Raw genomic sequence first — 19,572 nt, 5'->3', positions numbered from 1 at the left:
GCGCTTTTTCTACTGCGGGGAAGATCTATGAGACAGGAAGTGCATTCTACTGCAGGTGAGACCTGTGAGACAGGAAGTGCATTTCTACTGCAGGGGAGATCTATGAGACAGGAAGTGCATTCTACTGCAGGTGAGACCTGTGAGACAGGAAGTGCATTTCTACTGCAGGGGAAATCTGTGGAGCAGGAAGTGCATTACTACTGCAGGGGAGATCAGCGGGACAGGAAGTGCATTTCTACTGGAGGGGAGATCTGTAGGTGAGGAGGTGCATGAAGGTCTGAAGTAGAAACCTGAATTTAGATGGGCATTTCTTAAAGTCAATGTGCACTTTTGAGAGGGTGTGGCCTCTCTGGTTGCTATGGGTACACACTACAGTACTGCGCTCTAACGAACAAGTAGCAGTAGCGGGAGACTGACAGCTTACTCCACACCACCCCCCCCAACCCCCCCCCCCCCCCCAACCCCCCAGTACAGGGCAATGGCTGACCCACAACTGAGCTGTGGAAAGCAAGCGGGGAAAACCACCAGCCCCACCACGCTGCATACCAACACAGCGACTGCGAACAGACCGCAGAGCCTGCAGGCATGCCACATCACAGGCCTTTAACAAGACGCTCTCTCAGCCCAGCTTTCTCACACGCAGCTTCTGCATTTTCTACATAGCGCCCCTTTATACAGATGGACACTTACTGCCAAGTACACTGCTCAAGGGCGCAAGTGCACAAGACGACCAGTTCACTAACCATTACACTACCCCAGCCCCCGCATGCTGAAAGTAAAGAGGAAGTGTGCTGCATGCTGAATCACCCAAACACTTCCTCTGTACTCTGAGGGTTCTGGACACGCTGAAGCACTTCTCAGGCCCTCTACGCTATAAACGTGGACCGTGCGCAACCACAGTGGTTGACCATTCCTGGACCAGGGTGAAGTTTCCCCAACAGAGAGAGAGGTTGACGGTGCCGAAACCGCAATGCCACGGTCCTCAGAAACAGCAATAGAGGTCCCCCGAGAGGTCGTCCATGGGGGGGGGGGGGGGTGCCCTGCTAAGGACAGCAGAACGGGCACACCTGTAACGAGCCGGGGGCACATGAACCACAGTCGCACAGTGCCAGGAGCAACAGAGTAAACCGCAGGGCTAGTGGTCGAATGTGCAAGGCAGCAGTGGACTGGGTGCTTCCTGGGTCTCCTCTACACAGGACAAGCCAGCCTCATCCAGTACAATGGCTGAGAAATGGTGCTCGTTACCTAATGGTTGCAGGTTCAATTCCTAAACTGAACACTGCTGGTTTACCTCAGATGTGCTAATTACCTAATGGTTGCAGGTTCAATTCCTAGACTGGACACTGCTGGTGTACCTCAGTTGTGCTAATTACCTAATGGTTGCAGGTTCAATTCCTAGACTGGACACTGCCGGTGTACCTTAGTTGTGCTCGTTAACTAAAGGTTGCAGGTTCAATTCCTAAACTGGACACAGCTGGTGTACCTCGGTTGTGCCAATTACCTAATGGTTGCACGTTCAATTCCTAGACTGGACACTGCTGGTGTACCTTAGTTGTGCGTGTTACCTAAAGGTTGCAGGTTCAGTTCCTAGATTGGACACTGCCGGTGTACCTTAGTTGTGCTCGTTATCTAAAGGCTGCAGGTTGAATTCCTAGACTGGACACCGCTGGTGTACCCTGGTTGCGCTGAGCGTTTGTATACATCCAGCTGTACAATGCAAAGCTACGCAAGTCGGCCTGGATGAGAGCGACAGGTTGGTGCAGTTTAACTTGCATTTACAGTTGCGGTGACTTAGCGCGCTTAGCTCACTGGCCTGAGTGCGCCGTTAGCCGCTAGCTGCTAGCGCTCACACAAATCCGCTCAGGTCTACACGCTCAAGTTCTGCGATGCTGCAACTCGCCCCGGACAAGAGGCCCAGCTAAATGCACGCACTGTAATGTAATGTAATGTAATACAATACAAAGTGACGTAATGTGGCACTGAAGCGCTACAGAGCTCCATGATATGAGCTCTGGGGGGGTTGGTTGGGAGGGGGGGTGCCAGAGCATCGACTAGCTTTTCTGAGGAGCTCGATCAGTTAAACAGATCTGCCGAAAGTCCCAGGTGCAAACGCAAGGTTCTCCCAACGTTGCGGGAGCGTTGCCTGCTAGCCGAGGCCCTGGCGTAGCAGAACTGAGAGGGCGGGGGGGGGGGGGGGGGGGGGAGGAGGAGGAGGAGGAGAGGCTGAAGGTTATTAGGAAACCCGCAAAGCCGCAGAGTCAGACACACTGCCTTATACGGAAGCGTTTCTCCCAAACCCCCCCCCCCCCAAGCGCACGTCACGGGCCCCCAGCCAAGCCGTAACATCACCCCAAAAGTGAGAGAATGCCTGCTTTTACACCGCACGGCACCTCCACAGCACTGGGCATTCTGTCTCCACCACCCCACCCACTGCCCCTCCACCCCAACCCCAACCCCAACCCCCACCTCCACCCTCAGAATGCCATCTCAGGTATGCACTCTGGTTTTTATGGCATTTTACATACAGTTTATGGCTTTTTTTAAATGCATTTTATTGTGTGCTTTATGGTATGCATCAAGCTTCTACTAGGTTGTCAAAGTTTGGAGCTTCAGCGATGTTGCACGTACACGCACACGCTGGGCCTGGGAACACTGTTCATGGGCTAAAGCAGTGGTCTCCAACTCTGGTCCTGGACAGCTACAGGGTCTGCCGGTTTTTGTTTTCACCTTAAAATCAGCACCCAATTGAGACCCAAGACACCGGGTGAGTTGAGTTAACTGTGTGATCAACTGCTCTAATTGATTCATGAAGTGCCGAGTCACTATGAAAACCGGCAGACCCTGTAGCTCTCCAGGACCAGGGTTGGAGACCACTGGGCTAATGCTACGTTCACCCGCTGCTTTGTGTGCAACCTGAAGCTAGAATCAAAGCCGTTTCTTGGGGTGTGTCTCGCACGTGTCACTGCATAGTACACGCAGCAGTGCAGTGCCATAACTGACATTCTACACGTAGCGCAGGTTGAAACCGAGAGCGGCTTTGTACATGAGGATAATGCGCAAATTGTGACGTCTTACAAAGAGTATACGGGACAAATAAAACACATAGTCACTGCTTGACATAGCCTGCCAGGTCATGTAGTAGAGGCAGAAATTCTGGAGATTTTGTTAAGGTGTTAGATACTATCTAGCCTGTATGTGACGAGAGCACTAGGTACAATTTAGTCAAGAAAACGGCAAACATCGTTGGACTGAATGGTCTGTTCTCGTCATTGTTATGTTTTGTTATAAAACAACCACAATATAAACTCAATGCACACAATCAATAAGACCTGCATAAACCTATAGCTTAATCATTGTCACCACAATGCACTCAAACGAAGGATATAAAAAACGTTAAATTCAAGTTCAAATGGATTCCTTTTCGATGTGGCTGAATTCTGTGTGGAATAGAGTATGGATTAAAACCTGCATGGGGTTGTGCTTGTGGTATGACCGCTAGCCGCGAGGCTAATAATGCACACCGGGGAAAACGCAGCCACGCGCGGTTAATTCAAGAAAAAGCACAAGGCCGGTTAATTAAAAATAATTAAATACGGACGCGGCTCCATTAGCGCTGTCGCTACAGCACGGATTTGTGGCGAGGCGGTTTCCCCGGAGAACAAATACGTCACTAAATAAACAGAAAGCGAAGCACGGACGCAATACGAGTCAGAGATGACTCAGAACTTCGCCGGCTGCAGCGAGCTATGTTTACATGGGCAAACCTGAGCAGAGGTCAAAGGGCGCTGCTTCGATATTCCCGCTTTACAAACACGTCCACTTTCTGACGCCGGAGCTGGAGTCTGGAGACTAGGCTCAGAAGCAAGCCAATAGAAAACAAAACAAAAAAAAATTTAAAGAGAGAAAGTTCTAGAAACTTTTTCTGTCGACTCTGTCCAGTCCATTTCAGTCTGTTGACTCACTTATTAAATTGCGTTTGTTTTCATTGTAATTTCCCATGAGCCGTTAGGACTATTTCTAAACCGTTTGTGCTGAACAGTTTCACTCAAATTCACGTTATCGTACTTTTCCCATCTAACGCACTGAATGCGCTATTCATTTTAGCGGAAGTGGTGAGAGACAGGGTGAGAAGTACGCCTGTCATAAAGGCATCCCCAATAAACAAGTGCTCCAAACACCGCCGTCACCTCTTTGCATTTCAGATTCTTAGACTGCTCTCTCTCTCTCACTCTGTCTGCAGAAAGCTTCTCACACCAGCACAACTGACCACTGTGTCCAGCACACAACAGAGCCACACACTGCCACTCTATTTAAAGTTCAAATGCTAAGAAAGCACTCGTATTGCTGGACAGCGTGATCCAGCGGTTTATTAACCTTAAAGCACCCGGAGTCAGCAGCACTGACCAACCAAGAGGGAACAGTACAGACCAATCAGGACGTAGCTGTACTGACCAGCCAGGAGGGAGCAGTAATGACCAATCAAGACGCAGCAGCAATGACCAATCAAGATGCAGCAGTACTGCCCGAGCAGGATGGAGCAGTGACCCCCCCTCCCCCCCCCCACACACACACACACACACCACACCCTCTTCCGTCCCCACAAAGAGCACAGACCCCTCTCCGCTGGCACAGAACTCACCCTGCTGCAGCTCCACCATATAAAAACAACAACAACGAGTCTGGGCATCAAGCAAGCAGGAAAGCCGTTTAGTGCACAGGGAGCGCAGGCCAATTTCGTGGGACTCCGAGTGCTAACATTGACCGCACAGCCTCACAACTACCACTATTACACAGGTAACAGCGCACTTTCATGCACAGTTTATGCATACAACACGTTCTTGGACACTACAAATACGGTGTTAGTTAGCACGTCTTGCATGCTACAGTTTTCACCCAATCAGGGAAGCCTGAGAAAGAAAGCTGTGTTAAAACAAGCAAACCTGAGGGGAAAATATAACACAAAAGAACCAAAATTAGAGTATTGGGAGATTTTAATGGGCCTTAATTCAGAGGCTAATTCCACACAACTTCCTGCTGGCTGCAGCTGATCTCCAACACACAAACACACACACACACACAGGCGCGTGCACACACACACACTTACAGGAGGATTAAGTCCTCTAAGCCCAGATGGAGAGAAGATTCTTGCGATACTGCACTGCTCCCGTTGGTGCTGCAGGAAGAGTTAGAATTGGTGCTGTAGTGCAGTGTGTCTCATTGCGCTGCTCCAGGCTGCTCTGGGCTACTCTGGGCTGCTCCGGGCTGCTCCGCTCTGCGCTGCTCGTGTGCACAGCGGCTCTCCTGGGGTGATGGAATTTCACCAGCCAGCTCTGAGCCCCTGACCACCGGAGTGCTGCAACCCCCCCAACCCTTCCCCCCCTACCCCCCCAGAGAGGCAGCTAGAGAGCTGGAGTCCCTGTTTATTCATAGGCCCCTGATATACACACACATAAACAAGAACAAACACAGACGCACACACACACAAGCACGCACGCACGCACACACATACACACAGAAGGTATCTCTCATTCTATCACACACAAACAAACACACACAAAGTGGAATGCATGACCACGGCTCGAGTGTTAACTTGTCACTGCCTCCTCCTCCTCCTGAGCGTGTGTGCGTGTGTGTGCTTATGCAGGTGTGTGAGTGTGCGTGTGTGTGTATGTGTTTGGGGGAGGTGTGCACGCAGGGAGTACGCGTAGGAGGACGATCGCTGAAGCAAAGCAGAGTGACGGATTTACCCACAATGCCTTGTTTTCACTGGCCCATGGACATTACTTCAGTGGAAGCTCACCCGCCCATGAAGGCCTGCATTGTGTCGCAACTGCACCCCCCCCCCCCCCCCCTTAAATAACAACACAAAACCTGGGTCACCCCCCCCCCCCCCCTCCACAAACACATCACCACCCACATTCAAAAGATATGAAAATAAGACAAGATGCAGAAGTGAGTCACGCCAAGAGACAACCATCCAGGAGCAAGGCAGGCCTGCACAGAGCACAGCCTGCATAGCAAAGCCTGCACAGAGCACAGCCTGCATAGCAAAGCCTGCAGAGCATAGCCTGCATCCAGCAAAGCCTGCACAGAGCGTAGCCTGCATCCAGCATAGCCTGCACAGAGCGTAGCCTGCATCCAGCATAGCCTGCACAGAGCACAGCCTGCATCCAGCAAAGCCTGCACAGAGCACAGCCTGCATCCAGCAAAGCCTATACAGAGCACAGCCTGCATCCAGCAAAGCCTATACAGAGCATAGCCTGCACAGAGCATAGCCTGCATCCAGCAAAGCCTGCACAGAGCATAGCCTGCATCCAGCAAAGCCTGCACAGAGCACAGCCTGCATCCAGCAAAGCCTGCACAGAGCACAGCCTGCATCCAGCAAAGCCTGCACAGAGCATAGCCTGCATCCAGCAAAGCCTGCACAGAGCGTAGCCTGCATCCAGCATAGCCTGCAGAGCACAGCCTGCATCCAGCAAAGCCTATACAGAGCACAGCCTGCATCCAGCAAAGCCTATACAGAGCATAGCCTGCATCCAGCAAAGCCTATACAGAGCATAGCCTGCATCCAGCAAAGCCTGCACAGAGCATAGCCTGCATCCAGCAAAGCCTGCACAGAGCACAGCCTGCATCCAGCAAAGCCTGCACAGAGCACAGCCTGCATCCAGCAAAGCCTGCACAGAGCACAGCCTGCATCCAGCAAAGCCTGCACAGAGCACAGCCTGCATCCAGCAAAGCCTGCACAGAGCATAGCCTGCATCCAGCAAAGCCTATACAGAGCATAGCCTGCATCCAGCAAAGCCTATACAGAGCATAGCCTACACAGAGCATAGCCTGCATCCAGCAAAGCCTGCACAGAGCATAGCCTGCATCCAGCAAAGCCTATACAGAGCACAACCTGCATCCAGCAACGCCTATACAGAGCATAGCCTGCATCCAGCAAAGCCTGCACAGAGCACAGCCTACATCCAGCAAAGCCTATACAGAGCATAGCCTGCATTACATTACATTACATAACAGGCATTTAGCAGACGCTCTTATCCAGAGCGACTTACACAACTTTTTACATAGCACTTTACATTGTATCCATTTATACAGCTGGATATATACTGAAGCAATGCAGGTTAAGTACCTTGCTCAAGGGTACAACGGCAGTGTCCTTACCCGGGAATCGAACCTGCGACCTTTCGGTTACAAGCGCAGTTCCTTACCCACTGTGCCACACTCCGCAAAGCCTATACAGAGCATAGCCTGCATCCAGCATAGCCTGCACAGAGCATAGCCTGCATCCAGCAAAGCCTGCACAGAGCACAGCCTGCATCCAGCAAAGCCTGCACAGAGCACAGCTCGCATCCAGCAAAGCCTGCACAGAGCATAGCCTGCATCCAGCAAAGCCTGCACAGAGCATAGCCTGCATCCAGCAAAGCCTGCACAGAGCATAGCCTGCACAGCACAACCTGCACAGAACACAGCCTGAACAGAACACAACCTGCACAGAGCACAGCCTGCACAGCACACTGATATGAATCACCCGAGTTTCTCCACGCGCAGCTCTTACCTAAAGGGGACTTATTCTCACAACTACCGGCTGCACTTTATTTACCCATTTCAAACCTCCTCATGAGCTCCAGAACACAAAAAGAGGAGGAGGAGGAGGAGGAGGAGGAGGGTGAGATGGAGAAGAAAAAAAAGGAAGAGACAGAACAGGAAAGAAGGAAAGAAAGGTCAGCTGTTCGCAGGAGACAGTCAAACCTCCGGTCCATAAAAAAGGCACTGCATTATATTATTAAAAGCCCTTTGCACAGCTTAAGCAGTGCGGTCTGCGAAGCAGAAATCGATCGAGCCAGATTCTTCATCTCGGGAAAAGCTCTGCTCATCGCTCTCTTTCTCTCTCTCAGCAGTGACTCTAGAGTTAATACCTCTCTCCTCTAATATGAAGGGACTTCCCCTCCCAACAGTAATGTACTCTAACACAATCTGTCGTTCCAGAAACGAGGAATTAAAGAGCTCATAAACAATCGGGCTCGAGAGAGAGAGAGAGAGAGAGAGAGAGAGAGAGAGAGAGAGAGAGAGAGATGGGGGAGAGAGAGGGAGAGAGGGAGATGGGGGGGGAGAGAGAGGGCTCAATTGGGACCCATCGCAGTACCCCTCTCCCCTCTGGTGAGGGGCAGGCGAATTCCTGAGGCCTGCAGGGTGTGTCCCAAGATGTTATCGCTCACAAGCAGACCATGGGGGGGAGAGAACCCCGAAAAAAAAACAACACACACACACACACAAACAAACACACACACACACACACACACACACACACACACACACACACACACACACACACACACACACACACACACACACACACACACACACACACACACACTCACACTCACACTCACACTCACACTCACACTCACACTCACACACACACACACACACACACCTCTAAAATACAGCAGCTGCCAGCGTCCCTGCCCTCAGTCAGCGCTGTTTGTGGCCGGGATCCGCCGGGAGGGCGGAGGAGAGGGCATGACATCATTTCTCTCTCTCGCCGGCGCGGGTTCCGATTGTGGAGGCAGGAAGTGGGGCGGGGTCAGGGCTCAGCCCGTTACCGCCAACAACTCCGTTACCGAGACGTCGCCCTGACGACGAGGGCATCGCAGACCGGCTGCAGCGTAGGGGCAACACGCGAAGGGGCTCCAAATTTTCAAAAAACGACTCGTTGTTCTAGAACATACATTCCCAGGGATTCTCTCTTAAAATGCAAACCGTAAGAGTCAATCAGGAAATAAATGAATCCTTTATTTTAACCCCCATTTCTGGACATGGTGTACTGTATATGAGAAACCCCAGCAGTGACAAGTAGTGACATCACCCCTCAGGCACTCCAAGCAGGAAGTGAAGGGGAAAATGAGGTAGAATAGCTATAATAGGTCTGCAGACCTCACAAATACTCGTGAGGTCTGCAGACACTGAGGGCGGGGTTTATCTGACACGGTGCAGCTTTCCTGGGACACGCCGCTCGGTGCTGGTCTCTCGGTTCTGGGGTCTGGGCTCGTATGAATGTGACGGGTTGGTGGGTCACAGAGTCCAATCTGTTTTCGGGGGAAGAGGTGAGGTATGGCGGTAGAGCGGACACTTCCCCCCGCTCTCTGGGAGGGTGTTTGGAGTTTGGCGAGGCCCAGATGCGAAGCGACAGAGGAATTTTAATAGAGGCGAGAGTCGCCACCTTCAGCCACCGCTGGGGGGCCCAAACAGACCAGCAGCATTCCAGCATGAAGACACAGCCAAGCCTGGACATGCAGCCTGCATCCACGCACACACACACACATACACACACACACACAGGCATGCACGCACCCACGCACATACGCACAAACGCACGCGCACACACTTACGCGCGTACGCACACACACAGACACACAAATGCGCAAACAAATGAACACTTACCCACACGCGTACGCATACACACGTACGCACACATCCATACATACACAAACACACACACACACACGCACAGGTACACACAAACGTGCACACGCGCACACACACACACACACACACACACACACACACACACACACACACACACACACACACACACACACACACACACACACACACACACACACACGCATGCACAGGTACACACAAACACACGCACACATCTGTCACCTGACATGTGACCTCCAACCCTCCAGCACTTCAATCAGATGACAGTCCGCACATAAGAACCCACACTTTCAGACATGCAGAACCCTTAAGATTTATAAAATCTAGGAGGGACACTTGGCTTGGTGCCCTGAAGTCTCAGACTAATAAACTGAAAGAAACTACAGCACCCTCAGGAGAACCTCTAAACTGGGCCTGATTGACAACTAAAAAAAATGAGGAAGCAAGCACACTCTCCCACACTGGCACCTGTGCACCTGGATGAGGGGGCGTCCCGTTTCACCGACAAGGCAGAATACCCGCTGTCCCGTCCTGTCCCGTCCCGCCCCGCCCCGTCCCAGCAGCACCCCAGTGTCCTCAGTAAAGCGTCCCCATAAGTATATCAGAACGTGACCGGACTATGCACTCCCACTCTCCTGACTCACTCGCACACACACACACACAGATACAGGAACACGCACACAGGCACACCCAGATACACACACAGACGCACACAGAGACAAACAGAGGGACAAACACACACACGCCCACGCATGCACGCACACAGGCACGCACGCGCACACACAGACACGTACACAGACATGCCCACAGACACACAGGCACACACAAAGACACAGACAGACACACACAGACACAAACACACACACACACAGACACAAACACACACATGCACACACAAAGACACAGACAGACACAAGCACACACGCAGGCTGACACACCGGCCTCCGCTCGCTAAACCCGACTTCCTGCGGGAGAAACGCCACACTCGCCGAGCCCAGCGGCTGACTGGCTGGCCCGCGCGTCGCAGCCGACCAATCCCGTTAATCCTTTCATCAACGGGGACCGCCAGGCGGCTTACCGATCAAGCTGCCCCGGTCCCGTCTGCAGAAATAGTACCCTAAATCTGAGGCGCTCTGCACTGGCACACAAATACCGCCCCACTGTCTACTCAGCATGCCTGTCCGCACGGACGACTGCCATGAAGCTATTCAGGTTATCAGAAGGTTTATATCAAGGCTGAGCAACAGGTTTTCCCTCTTCATGCTCCATTACAGGAATTTTAACACCCACACCCCTCAACCCTCTCGGGATCCCCACCTGTGAAGTGTCTACTGCACCACCTGCATGCTCACCTGCAGGCCAGGTGCTGAAGCGACGGTAGTCAAACGAAAGTCGGCCCACTTAAACCCACTATCCCCCCCCCCCCCCCCCCCCGACAGGCCCAGGGCAAGAGTCCCCACTCCAGGGCACTTTCGGCTACTGACCCGCCCAAGGCTCGAACCTGCAACCACAGGGCCCGGCCTGCACCAATGGGGAGTGACTTAATAAGGGGGGGTGGGAATTCCACTACCTCAGACAAAAGTGGAGAGGTGAATTGGTGGGTTATGTGCTGAAGCTTCTGCGATTGGTGGGCTATGTGCTGAAGCTTCTGTGATTGGTGGGCTATACGCTGAAGCTTCTGCGATTGGTGGGCTATGAGCTGAAGATTCTGTGATTGGTGGGCTATGTGCAGAAGATTCTGTGATTGGTGGGCTATATGTTGAATATTCTGTGATTGGTGGGTTATGTGCTGAAGCTTCTGCGATTGGTGGGTTACGTGCTGAAGCTTCTGTCATTGGTGGGGGCTATATGCTGAAGATTCTGTGATTGGTGGACTGGCACAATGCAGCCTGGTTTCAACACAGGGATATTGCATGCACACATCCTGTTTCACAACCCCACACAACACAGAGAAGCTACCCAAACTTCAAACTCTGTGTCTGTCCAACATTATTTTCATTTTTTTCATGCCCAATAAAAATAAAATTTCCTTTTGTACCCTACAGCTTGACTAAATTAATAACTGTCTGAAGCTTCAAAATTATTATTACATATAAATCACACATGTACTGTACATTGATGCAGTCAACTACACCAATTCTATTTAAACATATGTTTTATAAAAGAACCAGCACTAGACCCCTGACTATACTTTCAAACATACAGCAACAGAAAATGCTGCATTTTCTTTGTTCACAAACACAAGCTGGAAAAGTAACTTAGCCACCGCTGGAATTTGACGCAGAAAAAAATTATATGCGATGACTGTGCCTCATACCAATTTGGGCTTGTGCAATTTCTTACTCAGATAAGCACAGCAAGCAACAGTCAGGAATGACCAAAGAACTTAGAAACGTTAGATCAAAAAAAGTCAGACTAAATTTTACTGGTAAAAACACGATGCATACAGTATTCAACTTAAGAAACCAACTGGTTCCTCACAAAGTTGCTTCCTAAAAGCCATCCAGGGAGGTTTTTCCTTGCCACTGTTGCCTCTGGTTTCCTTTGAGGGGCAAACTCAGGTTGGGGTAAACTGTGAAGCATCCTGTGGCGATTTCTCTGTAAAATGTGCTACTTGACCAAATGAATTTATCTGAACGGACAAAGCTAACGCCATGGAGCAGAGCGAAACACAGTCTATTGTCAGACGGGTTAAAGAAAAGAACATGGTTTTCTAGACCAAAGCAAACGCCAATCAGCATCTTTTGAACGCTATTAATTATTGAAACTTCCACCAGCAGCTTAATAATGAGTGACACGGACAGCATGTACATGCGCCAACATCACACGTCATGAAAAATGCATGAGAGGGCCAAGCCCATTCAAACGCACAGGGAGAGACCGTGAACGTCAACGCAAAAACAGACCCAGTTAAAGCATTCCCACGACATCCCAAACCGTTCACAAAAGGTGTACAGATGTATAACAGCGACGACGCGAGGCAGTTTCCAATATAAACACACGTCTTTATGAAACAAGGAACGCGCGAACGAGCCGTAATGGCGACGGCAACCCGGCAATTAACGTTGGTCCGCGCGGCACGCCAACCACATCATTACCGACGCGCTTACGCGAGGCTCTGACAAAAACATCTACGCCCTAGAGCGGCAGCCGACTTAGCTCTCAAAAAGCCCCAAAACTGGAATCTTCTTTTGAACTTACTGGGAGCCCCGAAGGCATTAAGAAAATGCAGTAAGGGGGGCGTGGCGGATTTACCCGTAAGAAAACGCTTTTAAACTCGAGAGAGAGACAGACCTGCGTGGCCGTCATGGCAGAGAGAAAAATGACAACTGCCGTCTCAGTACAGGCGAGCAACTCAAATGTGGATTTCACCAACAAAACCGACAGGTGACATCGTTAGGCGAAATAATTTCAGCTCCAAAAACCGTTACATTACATTACAGGCATTTAGGAGACGCTCTTATCCAGAGCGACTTACACAACTTTTTACATAGCATTTTACATTGTATCCATTTATACAGCTGGACGTATACTGAAGCAATGCAGGTTAAGTGCCTTGCTGAAGGGTACAACGGCAGTGTCCTACCCAGGAATTACGGGTGACAAAACTGGTTCCTTACCCATTTTATACTACATTTCCGCCACAAATATAAATATGCATTTACACTTTTTTTTGTGGGGGGAGGAACTGGCATCTCCAATCTCACCCAAGTTCGGAAATGCCCAACATATGCATGCACAAGCGAGGCTCACAATCTCCCGGCTGCCAGCTCGGGAGAACGAAGGCACCTCGTGGTGTTCCTCCGAAATGCGCGACGTTAGCCCAGATGCTTCTTTTCACACCGCAGCCGCAAGCCGCGTGCACACAGCGCAGGGGCGGAGGAGACCCAATCATACCTTGACTAGAAAGCAAGACGCAGGCGCTCGGACTGGCCAACAGGGGGACGCGCGAGCAACGAACGCCGCTATCCCAACCTGACTGAACCCCGCCCATGTACCCCTTGGGCTGGAGGCCACAGTCGGCACTGGCATGGGCCAGATTCGGTCCGAGACCTTGGTGCTCTCACAAACTTTAACCGCGTTAGCTACCTGGCACCCCCCCCCCCCCACTTTAACATCAGCCAGCAGAGCAGGAGGGCACAATAAATTATTACAATACAAAATGCAGCCCTGAATATGAGTTATATATTTTGTGGAACAGTCTCCTTGGTGAGAGAAACATAATAAAATTACATATTTCCTGTATATTTTTAGCACAGACCGCTGTTTTTGTCGAGCGCAGACCAGGCGCTGTTGTGATGCACGCCAAATGTGCATTTTGGAAAGCAGCCATTTCATACTTCCAGTAGCAGAGAAAATATGTGAATGGGGGGCCCCATGACTCAAAACACAATGTGAGAACTGTACCCAGGACGCAAGTATGAAGGCCCAGCTGCAGATCACATTATGCACAGATTACACTCACGATATATCCCCCTGACCTCATGACTCTGCACAAATTCACAAATTCGATGTTCCTCAGACTTGATTAACTCCAGGCCATCTGTGAGCGCAGAGGCCCGGGGGGGTATTTCATGAAGGAAAATTACTGAGATGGCTGGATAACTGTGCCGAGTAAAACATGGAAAAGCTTCTTTTTTTTTAACTTCAGTCCATGTTCCAGATTTGAGAGGGTTCTGGGTTTTAGTCAGTGCAGTTACCCAGCCAACTCAGTAATCCGAGGGGGGTATTTCATGAAGCAGGATTACTGAGATAGCTAGATAACTGTGCAGAGTAAAACGCGGAAAAGCTCTTTTTTACTTCAGTCCATGTTCCAGATTTGGGTGGGATCTGAGTTTTACTCAGTGTAGTTACCCAGCTAACTCAGTAATCCTGCTTCGTGATACAGGGTTTTACTCAGTGCAGTTAGCCAGCTAACTCAGTAATCCTGCTTTGTGATACAGGGTTTTACTCAGTGCAGTTAGCCAGCTAACTCAGTAATCCTGCTTTGTGATACAGGGTTTTACTCAGTGCAGTTAGCCAGCTAACTCAGTAATCCTGCTTTGTGATACAGGGTTTTACTCAGTGCAGTTAGCCAGCTAACTCAGTAATCCTGCTTTTGTGAAACACAGTCTTGGGGGAATGAGGCTTATTTTAGCTGGACATTATTAGTTCAGAGTAAATGGGTTTGAGTTTCATTTTAAGCCTTTTATTTATTTTCCAGAAAAGCCCATCAAAGCTGACATTACACTAAATTCTGAAGGCTTCCAAAACATTAAAAAAATAAAATAAAAAATAAAAACACTTGTTGCCATTTTAGGCCAAAAACTATGCACAGGAGTAAAAAAAAACCACCACTGTCTCCCTAGATGCTATGAAAAAAGTAGCAACTGAACTCTGAACCTCCAGTGACGTAGCCATGGTAACATCGTTCAAACCCACAACCACGCATGTTGCCCCATTTGGGAGATACAAATCGGGAGAATCGTGACAAGCAGCACGCTGGTCTTGGGAGGAGTGCCTCAGGCACAGATTTGGGCCTACTCACAGCCCCAATTGAGCTTTTGGAGGAAGAAAAGGAGGAAAGTTTGGGCCTGGGCATATTCTAGCTAGGCCCAACAGTGGAGAGAGTTTATCTGTGGGGCTTCCCCATGAGATTGGGATAAGGCTCCAACCCCCCCACCAACCGACACCCACATACCCAGAAACAGAGGGCAGCTCAAGGCCCTAGTGACTGGACAGACTCCACCCCTTAACTGACAAAGTAAGTTATGGACTGACTAGAAAGCCAGGCCATTGACTGACAGACCGTGTTTGGGTCAATTAAACCTACACTCGACCAGAGGAGTGTAGGTTTAACCACCCCCCCCCAGTGGTTCTTTCTTGCCACTGTTGCCTTAGGCTTTTGCTCCTGGGGGGGCGCGGGGGGGCGGGGTTAGGCCAGGGTTGTCTGTGAAGCACACTGTGGCAATTGTTTGTGAAATGTGCTATATCAATTGATTTTGATTTGATTTTTGATTTGGCCTGTTAAAAAAAAAAAAAATTTTAATTAAAAAACTGAGAATCTGAACACCTGTGGCTCATTCTCTCTTCATGTTGGGAAAGAAAAGAGAGAAAACCAGAGTCCACCAGCACTGGAGGTAAACCCGCAAACCTCCAAAACATGGGCCACACCAGGGTACAGCCCAATCCAGGGGAACAAAAGCAACCCCTTAAAAACACAACAATAAAAAGGCTTTTCCCCTCCACCTAAATAATTTCTTTGGGGAGGATTTCCTGTCAAATCTCTGTGTGGGGGCAGGTAAAGAGGTAATAAAGGTAATGAAGTGGAAAAACAAAAATAGCCCTACGGTACAAAGTACTAGTCAGCACATAGCGTTTTTCCCTGACAAAGCAGGAACAAAGGCCCACTCTAAAATTTGGTTGGGGGGGCAGGGGGGGTTGGTGATGAAGGGGGGGGGGGGGGGAGGCTGTACAGTTTTCCCCCCCCATTATATTTGACACAGAGCCGAACAAGAACTATACGCGTCAGCTGGGTCGCGCGACTCAATTGGCACTAGCCTGGTTACAGCCCAGACAGGGGTACGGCTAGCGCTAGCGCTAGCAATTAGCACAGCGACGCAGTAACTCAGCGCTGTCGGGAAGGAGAGCGCGTCAAATGGAGTCTTACGTCAATATTACCACAACGCGAAGCTACTGTATACGTTAAACTGCTGCACCTTGGGGCCACAGAAATGCCCAAATCGCCCTGTAAAGCCTTGCATGTGCTTTTGTCAAACATTCCTTCCTTCCTTCCCTCCTTCCACTTCCAGCCATGCAGCTGCAGGACAGCTGTAACAGTTGACAACTACTTGAGGTTTAAGAATGTATGACGGAAAGGTTAGTTAGCTTGTAAAACACACTTGTAGAATCACACCGCTCAAACCATGGTTACTACAAAATACTGGCAGCTATTTTTTTTTTTATGCTTGTCCAGTAAATGAAGGCTAGAGAACTCTAAACTGAAGCTTTTTTAAAAATATTTTTTATTGCAGGTCAATAATAACTATCCCCATTCTGCCACAGAAATTCATTATGCCATTTATTCCATCAAATCACAGCCCAGACACCGGGCCTTGTCATCAGGTCCAGCACGGTTTGGCATGGTTTGGCACAGTTTGGCATGGCTCAGTTAAGAGCAAACGCGGTTTAAGAAAGCAGCAGGGGGATGCAGCAGATCCTCTCCTCTGAGAAGACAGGAATTTGCTTCTGTAAGAAGGCTCACTTCGGGCGGACAAAAAAAAACAAAAAACAAACAAACAAATAAAACAAACAAATCCCCTCCAGGATTCACATAAACAATAACAACAAAAGGTGGAAAGTCAGTTTGGGCGGTGTGGATGAACCATAGACATTATTGAGGGCACAGCCTGTGCAGCCAACTGGAGCAGCCATAAATGGATGGTAGAAAGGTGGGGGGGGGGCTGTTACTGTGGATTGAGAGTCTGGCTTGCCAGTGAAGCCCTGCTGGGATTGCCCTCCACGGTCCACTTCAGTTAAGCACTTTTTTAAAATTTTGGATGGGGGGTGGGGGGGGGGAGCTACAACAGAACACCAGTCTAAAAATGGCATGATAGAGGAAGAGTCCAGGATACACAACGTGCTCACTCCCACGCGCTCTTCCCACTCTGCTTCGCTCCTGACCCCCCCACGCGAGCGCACTGATCTCTCCCGCTCATTCCAGGAAAATAAACGGCCCATTTCGTAACACGGGAATGAGCCCCAGCGTTCGAACCGACGCCGTAAAAACGCAACACAGCTAGGCAGGCCTACTCGCCTTCAATCATTTTCCTCCAAGTGCATAAACATGCATAGTTGAATTCAAAACTGACATCTCGGTGCCGACAGGGGATGCGGCAGACGCTAAAGCTCCCACGCGACACCGCAGATATGATAATATGGCGTACAAAACCATTAATCGGCCCGCGCGCTTCAACCTGGCATTCCTGAGCTATGACGTTGTATTAGTATAAAGCGCTGTGGCGCGTCAGCGGTGTTATTGGTACGGCGCAACCTGTTTGCCCTGACGTGACAGTTCTGTCAGACTACCGTTCTGTCTGCCAATACTTTGACAAGATCATTACGCCTGTGCGTGTGCAGCAGCGTTCCAATGCTCAATGTTCTGTCTGACAGCTACCTGGCCAAGTTAACTCACAGGTATACCACGTGACATTTTATAGACAAATGAGTTTTGCTCGACACAAAACGGCGAGATGAAAGGAAATGGCCTCAGGAGAATGGCATGTTTTGAAACCAAACGCCGCAGCACCTCCCAAAGTCAATTAAATGCAAAAAACAGCATGTAAGAATTTATATATCAATCCAGCTGATGCAGCTCGCGCGATAGAATAGGCTACAGTGTTCATCATCTCCAAAGGATTGGGAACGATGCACGCGCGCCGTTATCTGATACGGGAAAACATGCTGAGCTATGTAACACACATAACAGAATCCATAAGACTACTGTAAATTACAAAACCGCCACACACGATGGTTACGTGAGTTGATTTTTTTTTTCATTATTTTATTATTTTCTTGCTGAAAATGTGTCTTGGTGATGAGCACAATTTATGTGTCGACTGCCGCCACTGCACTGGTCTAACATCAGCGCAGATAAGCACAGTCTTATTAAATATTCATAAAAAATATCGCCGCTAACTTACCAGTAAACTTTCCAAGTTTACCGCGTTCTTTGGATCTTTGATCATGGCTTCCAGTTTCTTCAGCCGGTTTTCAAGCCGTCGTTCTGCTCCGGACGACATTTTTAACAGTTTAATCGGTGTCCGTTCCTTTACAGAATTCAGGATAACCCTTTTTTAAAAGATGAGCTCACATGAAGGAGGTTCGAAAACAGCTTTTTTTTTTGTTCTGCCACACAGTGTCCGTGGGCCTAAGCCGCCTCCAATTCACCGCCCTCAGGAATTAGTTCGGACTCGCTTTATGTCCAGGCGAAGAGAGAAACGAGGGAAAACAATCCCGGAAAAAAATGCGTAAACGCAGACCGTTCCACAATCCCCGTTAGTGTACGCAGAGTCCTTTTGCCAATGAAGTATTAAACTTCCCGATCCATATCCATTTGTGCGACTGGTGTTTTCGATGGCGCGATAAAGTTAACCCTAATGTTTTGTGAGGGATTCAGCAACAGGGCGTTTTCTTCGTCTCCCTCCCCTCCTCTTTTTGAGCGCTGCGGACTGCCTCTCCTCAATTTCAAATTTTCCTGTTCACAAACAACCCCCAGTATTCAAAATCCAACCCTTTTCTTTTCGCCCGTAAATAAACAGTAAATTCCTCCCGCATCCTCTCCAAAGGGGAATGTTTAGCGAAGAATCCCGTATTCCTAAAAACACATCCAGCCGATTCTCATCGGCAACAGTTCATACATATGCGTCTCGATGCTATTTTTCCTCACTGTAACTTTTTGTCGCTGTAATTCGTTTCTACAGTGTCAGTTGCCGTGGCTAACTAGCTTCTTCGGTCCTCCATACTCAATTCAAGTCCTCTGCTCTGACATCAACACGCAGACACAGCCTTCTTTACCCATAACCCTCCTCTCTCTCTCTCTCTCTCGCTCTCTCTCTGTATATCTCCCTCTCTCTCTCTCTCTCTCTCTCTCCTAGAGTCCACTGATCATTTGCACACGCAGGAATACCTCTGGCCTTATTCATTCACCAAAGTACACACGCCGGTTCACGCTGGCGTAACGTTCCAGAGTTGTACTAATACGTTTACTGTGCGTTGCAATTTTTTTGAACAGTTACCCCCCTCCCCCAGTTATAAATAACTATCTACATATTCGGATGCAAATAAAAATACACTGCTTGAACTTAGTGTTTAAACTGGGGGGGGGGGGGGGGTCAACTGAGTTCATGCATACAGTTTCAGTATTAAAGATCGCTGTATAGGCTATGTCGTAAACTAACATTTTTGTTTAGTTTTAGGTTTACTAACATTTGTCCCCAAGCTATATTAAATACCTTATATATTTTTCTTACATTAAAGGGTCTTCTATGCAAAACTACAGATACTCTAAAGTCTAAACAAACACTCAAACATATGCCATTTAAAGCTGTAACAGCCACATAATCTATAAAACCATTAGTGGTCTCA

General features: G+C 49.3%; 1 protein-coding gene across 4 annotated transcripts in view; it reads right to left on the bottom strand.

The window, feature by feature from the left end:
* Positions 1–19,016, bottom strand: part of rock2a (rho-associated, coiled-coil containing protein kinase 2a) — a 72,619-nt gene extending 53,603 nt beyond the window's left edge. For 3 of the 4 annotated variants that reach the window (XM_064302781.1, XM_064302749.1, XM_064302770.1), the window contains exon 1: positions 18,129–19,015. In XM_064302781.1, the coding sequence (XP_064158851.1) occupies positions 18,129–18,227 (99 nt within the window). In that variant the 5' untranslated portion in view covers positions 18,228–19,015. Of the gene's footprint in view, positions 1–18,128 lie in introns of all 4 variants that reach the window. The other variant, XM_064302759.1, reaches the window with a different exon arrangement.
* Positions 19,017–19,572: the final 556 nt, after the last annotated feature.

This window comes from Anguilla rostrata, chromosome 1 (assembly GCF_018555375.3).
Source record: "Anguilla rostrata isolate EN2019 chromosome 1, ASM1855537v3, whole genome shotgun sequence".
NCBI lineage: Eukaryota > Metazoa > Chordata > Actinopteri > Anguilliformes > Anguillidae > Anguilla > Anguilla rostrata.
Note: the sequence above shows the minus strand (reverse complement) of the source record. Positions and strands in the feature narration are given on the sequence as shown.